This window comes from Leptodactylus fuscus, chromosome 7 (genome assembly GCF_031893055.1).
Source record: "Leptodactylus fuscus isolate aLepFus1 chromosome 7, aLepFus1.hap2, whole genome shotgun sequence".
NCBI lineage: Eukaryota > Metazoa > Chordata > Amphibia > Anura > Leptodactylidae > Leptodactylus > Leptodactylus fuscus.
The window spans coordinates 146,356,358-146,369,573 of NC_134271.1; the positions used below are offsets into that span (position 1 = coordinate 146,356,358).

General features: G+C 43.2%; 1 protein-coding gene across 1 annotated transcript in view; it reads right to left on the minus strand.

Annotated features, from left to right (window-relative positions):
- Positions 1–13,216, minus strand: part of LOC142213423 (Fc receptor-like protein 5) — a 32,267-nt gene that overhangs the window by 18,928 nt on the left and 123 nt on the right. Inside the window, exons 2-7 of the mRNA XM_075281739.1 lie at positions 9,584–9,604; positions 8,864–9,121; positions 8,090–8,350; positions 5,103–5,387; positions 4,692–4,973; positions 2,568–2,843 (exon numbers count right to left, since the gene is read on the minus strand). Coding sequence (XP_075137840.1) covers positions 2,568–2,843; positions 4,692–4,973; positions 5,103–5,387; positions 8,090–8,350; positions 8,864–9,121; positions 9,584–9,604 — 1,383 coding nt within the window. The remainder of the gene's footprint in view (positions 1–2,567; positions 2,844–4,691; positions 4,974–5,102; positions 5,388–8,089; positions 8,351–8,863; positions 9,122–9,583; positions 9,605–13,216) is intronic.

The following is a 13,216-nucleotide window of genomic DNA, read 5'->3' on the forward strand; positions in this document are numbered from 1 at the left end:
CCCACAAACAGAGCTTTCCAAGGATTGTAATTGTCTATATTGATACATCTCTCACAATTCCTTTTTATAAATTGAATAAAGCTTCGAGGGGACATTTCAAAAGTTAGTGAAAATCCATAAGAGTCAAAAAATATAGCGACCTCATCATACAGTATAAATAACACCCAGTGCGAACCCTCTTTACGGGAACCATCTGTATTGACAATGTATGCAGCAGGCCTCTGTAGCACAGAAGTAAGTCGCACAGAAATACCCCAATAAATATGCGGCTCATATATGAGTCATATTTAGCGAGAATTTTAAGTTGTACATTATTCCTTTCTCAAACTTGCAGGGCGGATTCGTTAAAAGTCGCACACTATCTCTCTTAGATTGTTCATTTCTACTATATTGGTATTTATAGAGTTAACTATCATATTGACTGTGTGGGGAGTGGACAGTGATGTAGAAGTTTTACCTTTTGTGCTTCAGACAATGACCTAGCAGTGACCTAGTAGTCAGGATTCCAATACTGTTCATTTGTATATGATTATTGTATAGTGTAACTCTGCTAACTGTATTTCTGAATTTATAGGCACTGTAACACGTTATCTGCTGAGTAAACTTTTTAAAACTTTGTGTTTTTGCCTGTGGTTAATTTGTTAGCATAAAGCATACATACTTTGACGGAAAGTATATGCGCTTTACTACTTCTGTTTCATGATGGAATAAGGACAGTGGAGATGACACAAACCCAAATTACCACTTGCCAGCCTTAATGAGTTCAGTATATAGTAGGGACATGGATAGATGATCATGTTAGATCTTGTAACCTAAGTGTTCCTTACTTTGTAAATCGGCCTGACTTGAGCCATGAAATGTGAAAGAAGACAAATAGTGCAGCAATTATTACATATCCATATAATGTTAGCTGGAGAATATCCTACTGGGTATACAGGATATTGTCTGTGTGTAGTATCCATAGGAACACTATCTGTAGATAAAGTATTACATATATAGGTTATGTATATTCTGTGCTCTTGTCCTGTTCTGCAGCAGCAGGAGCGTGGCGATGCTTCGGGCCCCGGCACCCACCCCGGTGTCTGTATGTTAACTATGATGACGTCGCTGTGCTGCAGAGTTACAGCAGAGATGCCCTCCGGAGATTCCCCCCCCCCCCTCCAAAAAAAAAGGTTTAAAATTAGCCTTGGGCCCGGTTGCAGGCCGACTCCAGTACGGCAAGGTCACAGGAGCCGACCTGTTCCGGTAACAGCTGGGAGCCTAATGAAGGCTCCCAGGCCTGTCATAGCAATATTACTATTGCAGCTGGTCTATGACCATCCACGATAGTAATGTATAGAATCTCCCATAGATGGCAATACACTTGTATTGTCGTCTAAGGGACTTCAGGTCCCCTAGGGAGGGCTAATAAAATAGAGAGAAAAAAAAAACTTTAAAAAAATATAATAGAAAAATAAAATAATAAAAGTTGTAAATCACCCCTTTCCTTAGAATACATATAAGGGCGGGTTCACACCAGCGCCCGATCTCTGTTATACAGGTTTTCGTTTTCTGTCGGCAGAAGATGGAAACTGACATTCAGTGTCCGCCAGTGAGCGCCCGTGAGCGTCTTCTTCTCTCCGTGGTGAAACCATTTTTGCTTCTTTTACTGGACACAAAGTCCTGCATTTCTGACTGTGTCCGGTTAAAAAAATAAAAAAACGGTTTCGCTGTGGAGAGCAGAAGACGCTCACGGGCGGACACTTGTCAAACCCATGAATGGATTTGAAAACTGCCTGCTGGTTTCCGTCTCCTGCTCAGTTTCTCGGGCAAGGAAACCTGCATAACGGAGATCGGGCGCTGCTGTGAACCTGCCCTCAAAGTAGAAAATGAGTGTGAGACACATACACATTAGGTATCCCTGTGTCTGACAGTGCCTGGTCTGCTGAATATGGGGGCTCTGCGGTGCTCCCGTTCTATTGGGAAGGGGTTAATAGGAGCACTGCAGATACCGTATACTCCAGGCTGAATTCCAAGTGGGGGAAAAAAAAAAAAAAACAGTCCTCAAGCTCAGGGAAGGGGCAGACAGACAACCAAAACACCCCCTCCCCTTCCCCAGCACCCAGCAACTACTGCACCCAAAAACTCTGACCATTTTAATTTTTGAAATTTTCCAGGGCTCCTGCATCCCCCCACCAAAGCCCCCCTCGGGTTATACTCGAGTCGACATGTTTTCCCAGTTTTTGGTGGTAAAATTAGGGGCCTCGGCTTATATTCGGGTCGGCTTATACTCGAGTATATACAGTATTTTGACCCACCTCGAGGACATTTCATGGTTTTATTATCTAAGCCTATTGTGTGGATTATAATACTTTTAGGTTAATGAGTAAAGGTAATTTTTTAGTGCATTATTATTATTATTTTGATTTCTTGCAGCATTATGGGATTTGTAGTAAAAACCCGGAATAGGAAGTAACATGTAAATGAATACAGAGCAGGTCAGAAGCTCCAGAGAAGCCAGAAATCACTCAAATCACTGCTAAAAATAATTGTGGTCACTTATTGATTATATGACAGACACTGCTTACCTTGTACATGAAGGTTCTGGCTCCTCTTCTTTATCTTGCTGTTCGGTGTCTGTATCTCACATGTATATGTCCCAGAATGTTCCTCCTGAATGAACTGAACCTCATATTTATTATCAGAGCTGAACCCCTGAACGTTCCTCCCATCTCTGTAGAAGACATACTGCAGCTCTGTACTCCGTCTAGGCTCAGTAAGATGTGTTACACATGTTAGGGTCATGTTATCTCCATCATTGACCAACTCTGGAGATGCCTTCAGCACTGGAGGAAAGAAGAGCTCTAGAAAAGAATGGAATAATCCAAAGATAAATATATAGGCAAATCCCAAAACAAAGGAGAAGAGTTGTGGTGGATAATGAAGGGAAATGCTTTTATGTTTATACCATGGAGGGCTACCCATAGTGTTTACAGCTTGTTGTCTCAGTTTCAGACCACCTCTATTATGTAGTTCCAGTGGTCAGGCTGATGACCCGGTTCCTGTTTCTGGCCTTCTTGCTTTTGTTCTCTTTTTCTCTCCTTGCAAATAATTCTCAGCTACTGACTCAAATGACTTGACCAGAACCTCTATTATATGTAAGTAAATCCAGAGAGAACTCTGCTATTAACAAGTACACTGCTCAACTCAAGAGTATTCTGCTGGTCTAAGCTGAAAAACAGGACATGGAGGAGAGAGGAGACAAAGGAACAAGAGAAACCCTGAGATGAGAAGCACTTGAAATGAAATAATAACTTTTGTTGTTAATGAATTAATTGTAATAAATTAGTAATGATGTGGTGGCACATGTTGGCTCAGTGGTTAGCACTATTTTCTTGGAGCATTGGGTTCCAGGCAGTGCTAGGAATGTTAGCATTAAGCCCTTTATATTCTATAAAACAGAGGCAGTGCTCCATAGTGTTATTATATGTAACCTCTACACGCACCAGGATGTACATCCTAGTGCATTGACTAAGTACAACGTGTGCTCTGAAGTCGAGTGGATGTACTAGCTCCCGGCAGCACTGTCTGTGATCAGAGACGACACTGATCATGGGCATTTAACCACTCAGATGCTAAAAAATCTAGAATATAGTCTGAAATAGAAGGGATTCTATAACTGTTAGGATTGTGCAGAGACTGCGGCCATGATATGGGCGTCGCTGTCTGTTCCTCTGCAAAATCCAGGGTTGCAAGGGTTAACCTGCCTTGCAACAGCCGGGCGTGGTCGACTGGTTGAGCGACATGTGTGTCAACCAATGGACGCTCGGATTGGGCAGCTGGGCTATCTGCTGGTGACCGCCCCTTGCCTATATAAGGGGGCTGGTCTGGACACCTGGCGCTCTATGATCGCATTCTGAAACCTGTATTGCGTGCGTGCGTGCAGGCTGCTGCTGATGGAGCCGATACTGCTTCTGCCACCCCCTTCTACAGGTGCTATGGGAGTGCAAGTTGAGCGCTCTGGGACCCGCTGGTTGGACATACGAGAGGATGGAAGGTGGGAGAATTAGGGAGAATTATTTTTAAGGAGGGCTTTTTCTTAAGGGGAAACTGTTGCATATAAAGGGAAAACTTTTATTTTTAAGGGGGTATGTAAAACTGGGGGTAACTAGAGACAGACATGTCACCTTCCAGCTACCCCCATGGTATAATGTCCTCATCCAGTTGTCCCCAGTTTGATGTCCCCATCCCGCTGTCCAGTTTAATGTCATCCTCCCAGTTTAATCTGCCCTTCCAGTTTAATGTTCCTCTTAATCTCCCCCACTTTAATGGCCCCTCTATCTGCCTCCAGTTTAATACCCCCCTCATCTATCCCCATTTCAATACCCCCTTCATCTTCCCCCAGTTTAACATAATAAAACACTGATTCTCACCTCTCCTCACTCCCCTGCTGCTCTGTACAATGCCTGGGGCCGGATCACACAGCTCTCTGCCCTGCCATAGGTATGTAAGGTACACCAATACAGTTGTGAGTGTAGCTGTCCTGGGCAGAAAGTCTGGTACCCAGATCTGGGGGCCCCACAATAATAGTGCCCTGGCAAATGCACCATTTGTCTTGTAGTTAAAGCAGTCCTGCCTGATGCCGTCTACTTACAGTGCTTGAGTATGTTTCATCAACAACATAATACAAGGTAAAACACTGAAACACTTACCTTGTACCCGTATGTTGTACCCATCACTGAGCTTCATTGTAGAGTTGATTGAGGTTCTTACATGACATGTATAATTCCCAGAATCCTCCAGCTGAGCAGACCAAACCTCATATTTATTAGATGAAGAAAAATCCTGAACCTTCCGTCCATCTCTATAGAAAGCAAACTCCAGTCTTGTGGTCGGTCTGTATGGACTAAGAGTCGTGTCACATGTCAGGGTCATGGGATCTCCTTCAGTCACTACATTGTTGGTCACAGTAATGATTGGATGTGAGAAGATCTCTAATAATGGAAGGTATAGATGGGAGAAAGTATTATTTATAGTGATTTACACCAAAAGTACATTAATTCATGTTCCAGATAAAGTAAGAAGTTCTCCATGTAGAAGACATGACCATTGTCTATACTCACCTCCTATCTGGATTATTGTCTCTGCACTTCTCTTCCTTACTCTGCCATCTGTAGTTTCCACCTCACATGAATATTTCCCAGAATCCTCCAGCTGGACATTGTAGACTTCATAGGTATCACTGACACCAAATCCCTGAACAATCCCTCCTTCTCTGTAGAAAGCAATCCGCAGTTGTGTATTGTGTCTGGGAGGAGGAGGGAGACTTGTCTGACATGTCAGGGCCATCTTATCTGTAGTAATAACTGGTTGTGGGGTCACTGATAGTGTTGGGGTCGTGAACAGATCTAGAAAAGGAGCAAAGTGATAACAATATATTACTGGGGGGATTTATTAGAAGACATTGCACAACATGGTGACCACATATCAGTATACAGTGTGAGGAGGAGGAGAAGACTAATAGAAGATACAAAAGTCTAATTGTTGTTTTACCCAATAATACTGCTCATCATTATATTAGACAGAGAGGAGACAGAACGTCATTGCACCATGTGTGTTGGAACCATTGGCTTTGATCGAACCCTGGTTAATACCCCTGGTGTAGACATAGTGCACCTTCCTCACAGGCATAATCTGGTCTTTCTTTCTGTGGATTTGTTTAGATCAGAGCCCGGAGTCCGACCCTAGAACAGAGCGATCTGGTGGACGACACCTGCCAACCCATCACAGCTAACACACCCGGAGCCTTGGCATTTCCATCTATTGTATTGTTAATATAAAAAGCACAGCACTGAAATGAGGAGACCGTAAATCCAATACAAAAGTATAGCCCCAATAATAGGTCCTTTGTTACAAACGTGTCTATACCTAAAGATAACAATACCAAACCAGAAGAATAGGTATAAGGACACTCAAAGTAGTGGTCATAGAAAAACAGGAATGTAATTGATCAAAAATGTATACATTGTATTAGCACAATTAAAAGACATGTACACACAAAGATGCAGATGATACAGTAAGTATACATTAGGAGAGTGGTGGAACAGCACATTGCAACCCTAAATACAAAGTCCTCAAGTGTATAATGGAAACATGATCAATGAGAAAGTAAAGCGTAAGTGTAATACTCCACTAGGGCAGCCGGTGTGTATAGCTATATTATCCACAGCAAGTGACACGCTGCAGCACATACAGTATAGTGGATTATTACACGTACGCTTTACTTTCTCAGAACAGGAGGCTGCAGATGTAAATGAATGCTGAGCATGCCAGGAGCTCCCGAGACCCCAGAAATCACTCAAGTCACTGCTAAAGATATTTGGGGACACTTTTTAACCTATTAATTACACAAAGCTTATAAAAGTTATTTTTTTTGCCCAGAAAACCCCTTTAACCCCATATAGTTATGTGTAAGGCCCCGTACAGATCAACTATCACTACGTTCATGCCGTGCTGGTACAAGTATACTATGGGCTTATACCTGTATATACTGCACAGCTGTGGGGCTCATCCTCTACATCAGGGGTCCTCAAACTACGGCTCGCGGGCCACATGCGGCCCGCCGAGCACATCTGTCCGGCCCGCCGGCACCACCGGCAGGCGCGCATTTATAATGAAGCTCCTGGAGAGCTCGGTCCAGGCCATGTAGCGTGCTTCACTTCACCTATTGGAGGGCATCACTCCTGATGTCTGTGCGATCTGCTCTGCCTCCAGTATCCTCCTTACATGGCATACTTGCGATGTGACAGAAGGACACAGGTGGACACCGGAGACAGAGCAGATCGCGCAGACATCAGGAGCGGTGCCCTCCAATCAGTAAAGTGAAGCGCGCTGTCTCCATGGCCTGGCCCGGTATAGTCAATTGTACCCCTCCGCGTCCCTTCATCAGTCAGGTCATCATAGCAACGTGACCTGACCTGAGGTAGCCCAAATTACAGTGGGCAAAGCCACCTCACTAGTTTGGTTTAGTGCCTGCTGACTTTCTGGATCCCAGACCCGCCCTGCGCCCCCTGAAGTAAGCACTATAATATCTTACTGTAGGATTAATTACACCTCAGGGGGCATTCACACTTGTGTTTGGTGTCTGCATTCCGCTGGGTCAGCTTTAAAGGGATTCTACCATTAAAAACTGTTTTTGTCGTTGACATGTCAGAATAGCCTCAAGAAAGGCTATTCTTCTCCGCGCCACCGTTCAGTTAAAATTCCGTTTTCTGTCGGTATGTAAATGAGTTCTCTTGCAGCACTGGGAGCGTCCCCAATGCTGCGAGAGAACTCTCCAGCGCCACCTTTATCTTTTTCTGGAACATCATCTTCAAGTGTCTTCTTCCGGCGCAGGCGGTGAAACTTGTACGCCTTGGGCCTCGCTCAGAGCCGACTGCACATGCCCGCAGCCACAAGAAAAATGGCTGTTTGCACAGTAAGTAAGTAATTTTCTTGTGGCCTGTGGGCATGCTCAGTCGGCTCTGCCTGCACCAGAAGAAGACACATAAAGACGACGTTCCAGAAGAAGTTGGAGGCGGCGCTGGAGAGTTCTCTCGCAGCATTGGGGATGCCCCCAGTGCTGCAAGATAACTCATTTGCATACCGACAGAAAACGGAATTTTAACCAAACGGCGGGGCAAAGAAGAAATCGAAAGGTAGGAGAAGAAGAGGCTTTCTTAAGGCTATTCCTGTGTGTTATCGAGAAAAAATGTGATTTTAATGGTAGAATCCCTTTAAACTATATTCCGGCCCTCCAATGGTCCGACGGACAGTGACCTGGCCCACCTTTTAAAAAGTTTGAGGACCCCTGATCTACATTATAAAGTATCTGCACCAGAAATCTGGGAGAAATCCAGACTGAATGGAGAGTCCCATGAGTCTGATAACCTCCCATTCTCTGCTGCTGTAATGCAGTTTATTGAAGATTTCCATGAATAAAATCTCCTGCAAATCTGATCTTATCCCGACTTATCAGTATTTACAGACGACATATCAGGAGATGAAGTTACTCCAACTATATTGTACAAATGCTGCAGAATAATTCCCATATACATGAGCCGGGACTTACCTTGTACAGATACAGAAATGTCATCTCCATGTAGGTTATATCTTCCATTATAATAGATTTCTTTTCTACATCTGTATGTCCCGGCAGTCATCCTGGTTACATTACTAATATAATATTCTGCACTATCTTCCCAGTCTCTAATGACTCTGTTATCTTTATAAAATAATGTCTGTCCTCCAGAGTATCGAGGACGGTGGTGGCATCTTATATATATGTCATCTCCTTCATAGACATATAGAGGGGTCTGCAGGATGAGCCAACCTGTAATATACAATGATATAAGATGAGGAGACATATATGATCTCTTATCAGTCTGTGTGTGATACAACTTATGTGGCGTTCACACTTGTGCCTTGATCTTTCCATCATGATTCTGCCTAAATCCCTTGAAAAACTGCATAGGGACGGCTTGCCGACGGTCAGTATAAAAACCCATTTGTTTTAATGTTTTTTTAAAGCAAACCACCGGTGTCTGTATGCAGACTCTGCGCCGTGAAATAGGTTTTTTTGCACGGACACAAAGTCGGACATCTAGGACAGTGTCAGTGCAAAAGTAACTGTTTCATGGTCGAAAAGCTGCATGCGGACACCAGTGGGTTGCTTTAGAAAAAAAAAAAAACATTAAAAAGAATGGGTTTTTATACTGACCGTCGGCAATCCGTCCCTATGCAGTTTTTCGGAGACTTAGGCACAATCACGAGGGACAGATCAAGTTGCAAGTGTGAATGTCACATCACCTTGTCTGTATATTTATGATCTGGTAGATTTACTCACCATGAATAACCTCCAGTCTAGCGGGGTCACTTACTTCTCCAGGTCTGCTCTGACATTGGTAACTTCCACTGTGTGATGTTTCGGCATATTGTATTATATAGGATTTTCCATTGTATACTTGCTTGCTGTCTATGTACCATATATAATCCATCCCCTCTCCTATAGTAGATCCCACATCACAGGTCATTGTTATCTGCTCTGATGTAAAGATCTTCTTGTAGTCTGGAGTGAAGGTCACCGCAGGTCTGATGGCGGCTCCTATAAGACATCACGTGTCATACAGGGGAAGTGTAGACATAATATCCTGCACATTCTTCATATTTCTTAATAGTACAAATGAAGATCCCAAAATGTACAGAATTTGCAGTAAATATAAAAATAACCATCATTATATTGTTACATATATCCATACACTGAGCATTTCCATATTTATATCATATACATTGTGAGAGAGAACAATATGGGAGAACCCAGCGTCTTCATGGAGCGTTATTTTACTTTGGAGTAAAGACAAGGAAATGTACAACTAATATTATAGAATTATTCCAGATTGGTCCTTGTAATGGCAGTTTATCTGTGTGTTATATCAAAGTGGTAAAACAGTGTAAGGATGGAATAAACCTCCAAGTGGGTTGTGTGACACAAGTGACATCACTATTGTCTGTATATAGGGGTCAGTATTACAGGATAAAGCGTGGAAGGACAGATCTGGTCACTTACCTTCTTGTATGAGAACCAGCCCTATAAACAGAATAGAAGAAGAGTTATCAGATAGAATATAGTCCTGGTACATTTCTACATTGGAGAATATTACAGGTTAGGGTCACCTTTACAGTAAATGTATAACTAATAGATTATTACTAGAACCCAATAGACTTATCTCTAATAACTTCAACTTACTGTGACATATAGTAGATACAGAATACACATTCACACTAATGTTACCTTCCGACTGAAGCTGTTTTTGATTTTCACTTTTTTATTCCTCGATAAAGTTGGGTGAACTAACTCGTACCCAGCCGGGTTTGATGGGAATATCACAAATTGTGTATTATAGCAAAACCAAACAATTGGACAAACTGAAAAGGCTGCTGCTACATGCATTATGGTAACTTATTATACACAGGGGTCACTTCAGTCCCCAAAATATAATAGGTGGAAGCCCAGGAGAGGTGGAAAAAATAAAAATAAAACATTTAATCAAAATAATTTATACTAAATTTTGGTTTGTTCAATGTAGTGGGAGGCAGAAAACAAATTCAGAATGGGGTGAATATTAGAGTAAAACTTATTTTGCATCACATTCTTAGGGGTTTTATTTATTACGATGTTCACTGTGCAGTCACATTGATACCATTTTGGGGAATGTCGGATGTGTTCACCACTTTTTTTTGCGGAAGAAAACTGGCACAAAAAAAAATGTCTTGCCTCTTTTAATTTATTTCATTATGATCTGATCACTAATACACTAAACTGATATCCTAACACACTGCAGTCTATTGTAAAATCCAAGTTTCTATCACAGGCTGCCTAGCACAAGCTGTAATAGAACTACACTGATGATGAGCCTGGGAGCTTCAGTAGGTTCCCATCTGTCATAATAACCATCACCATTCCCCAGAATTATATCTGAGGGTTGCAATACATCACCAACATGGCGACACATGGCGCTGCAGGGAAAAAGATGCCTCAGTCACATTTGACCAAGGCATCTGATTGACCAAGGGTTAATGTCCACAGTTAGTGCAGGCAGATAGTGGGTATTATATAGGATAATATAGAGGGAAGGGTAATTACACTGTCCTCCCAGCAGGTAGAGGCGATACTGTCTCTAACTGTCTGTGATGCTGTGCTGAGACCTTATGGGATTAACAAGGGAGTATGAAGAAAGACGGTGTTTGACAGAAAGTTCAGTTTGGCAGCCTCTCAGACAATAGTCTACGGTATGTGAACACTTTACAGTGCTGATGTCATATACAGTATATGGAATACTTTAAGCAGGAAAAAGAGCCATGGTGGCACAGACAAGTTATTCATCACTGCATGACCCAAAGCAATGACTCCATTTTCTTCTGCAATGCACAACAACAGCAAAACTTGCAATACAATTAGAGAATCAAAGGAGTAGGAGAAATAGAACAAAGTTTAGTCAGATTAAATCAATCACAGGTAGATAATGATAGACATTATTGTTAAAAGTGATAGAGAATATCTGCACTGTCTATGCTGCAGAGGAAGCAGTTAACCCTTTCATTACAAATAATATAATTTTGGGGATCACCCACAATGCCATGCTTTCAGCCCTGTGGTGTCACAGCCCTATAAATAGTCTCCGCCATCTTGGATTAAGGAATTTTCCAGTGCACTTAGAGCAGGGAGAAATGTCAGCAGGGGCTATGGAAAATGGCAGAAAGGACTAGAAAAATTAAGTGGCCTATTAGCCTTTGTGTGTTGAAGGGAGAAACTTACAGGCCTTTTTGCCCTATATTAATTTCCTTTTCATTTACTTATTTGATCTAACAGTATGTCAGACAGAGAGATGACAGGTCCTGCACAGGGAAGAACCATAGGCCTGAATGTTTCTGGTGCAGGCACAGGTCACAGCAGGGTAAGGGGGCATAGAAGAAGGCATCACTTCTAGAGGCCTGAGCTCCCAGTGTCAGTTAGCAGTCGAGAGTCGTAGCAGACTCTGTGCCCTCTCCTGTCCTCAACCTGCCTCTGTCCTTTTTTGTTCCCTCAGCCAGAGAAGTACTCTATGCTATGGGCTTAGATACATACATTGAGGATGAGCTACTACAGGACAGTCAGCAGATAGTTCCCAGCCAAGATCTGGAGAAGACATCTTCCACTTCCTCTGGTAAGCAGGCAAGTAGTGATGAGTGGCGTGGGAGCTGTTGGTGCGAGTGGTCAGTGACGTGTAGACAGTACTTGATGATGATGTAGCCAATTACAATTGGGAGCCAGGTGAAGGGGCTGCATCATCATCAGGAGAAGAGGGTGACAGCTTGCCCATGAGGCAGTGGTGGAGCCAGCAAGTTGGTAGAGTGGCCGGGAGTCAGCTTGTGGAAGCAGTGGGAGATTGGGAGCCAAATGTAACTGGGATAGACCACCAGCTTTGCAGGAGTCTACCTACACAGAAAGCAGTGGTTCATGGAGGCAGTGGTGGTAGCAGTCAGTTAGTGTAGAATGTTGGGGGTAAAATCACCTACTCGGCAGTGTGGCAGTTTTTTGTTAAGACACCAGGGAGTTTAACATGGCCATATGTTGAATCTGTGGGCAGAAGGTGAAGAGTGGCCAGGGCGCCAATGTTGGCATCACAACCCTGCAACAACATATGCAGCATCACTATAAAGTTGCCTGTGAGAACCATGGCTCTAATGTGGTGGTCCAGCCTGTTGCAGCAACCGCTGCATCGCCCAGTGGAAGTGCAGACCATCTCAGGCAGTCAAAGCTCCACCACTTCATCCAAAGGAAGCTGTGTGTCCTTCCCATCGTCTGCTGGTCCTGATCCTCCTGGTTCTCCTAGTCAGTCATTGTGTTAGCAATCGATCACAGAGACGATCTTGAAGAGACCACAGTATGTGTGCCCTCATCCAACGGTGTAGAACAGGGGTAGGGAACGTACGGCTCTCCAGCTGTTGCAAAACTACAACTCCCAGCATGCATACTTGCTCTGCTGTTTTTGGAACTCCCATGGAAGTGAATGGAGCATGTTGGGAATTGTAGTTTCACAGCAGCTGGAGAGCCGAAGGTTCCCTACCCCTGGTGTAGAAGCTGAACGTGCTCCTGTCCAAGTTGCTGGTGCTGCAGTCCCTCCATTTTCAAGTGAAGTGTTGGCTTGCGCCGAGCCAAAGTGGAGAGTCCCAAGCTGTTATTTTTTAAAAAATAATTTTTTGGTATATTTTGTGTATTAATTTTTCAATATTTCAAAAATCTCTGCTTGCTGTCAGTGAATATGGACATCTATTCTATTCCATGGGGTGACCTGTAACCTAATGCCGTCCATCTGACACAGGTAAGTACATGACTGGTTATACACATACATGACATGATATAAGATGTGCCCTGAGAGCTCTGGAGAAGATCAGGACAGGTTCAGCCTCCAGTGATAGAAACAACTGACTAATCTACTGCCATGTGATAGTGGCCGAAGTCTATTCTATTAGTAGGAGAATAGTGACAGTGTATTTACAGGAATATAATAATCTCCTCAATACTTCCAACTCCGAGCAACAAAGTCACAAGAAACTGAACATATCAAGGAAGTTCTAAGAATATTCACAGCTGACATTAGACCTGTGCACAGCCGTATAGAGGACATAGGATGGGAGACTTGGGGTGTAGCCCGGTAAC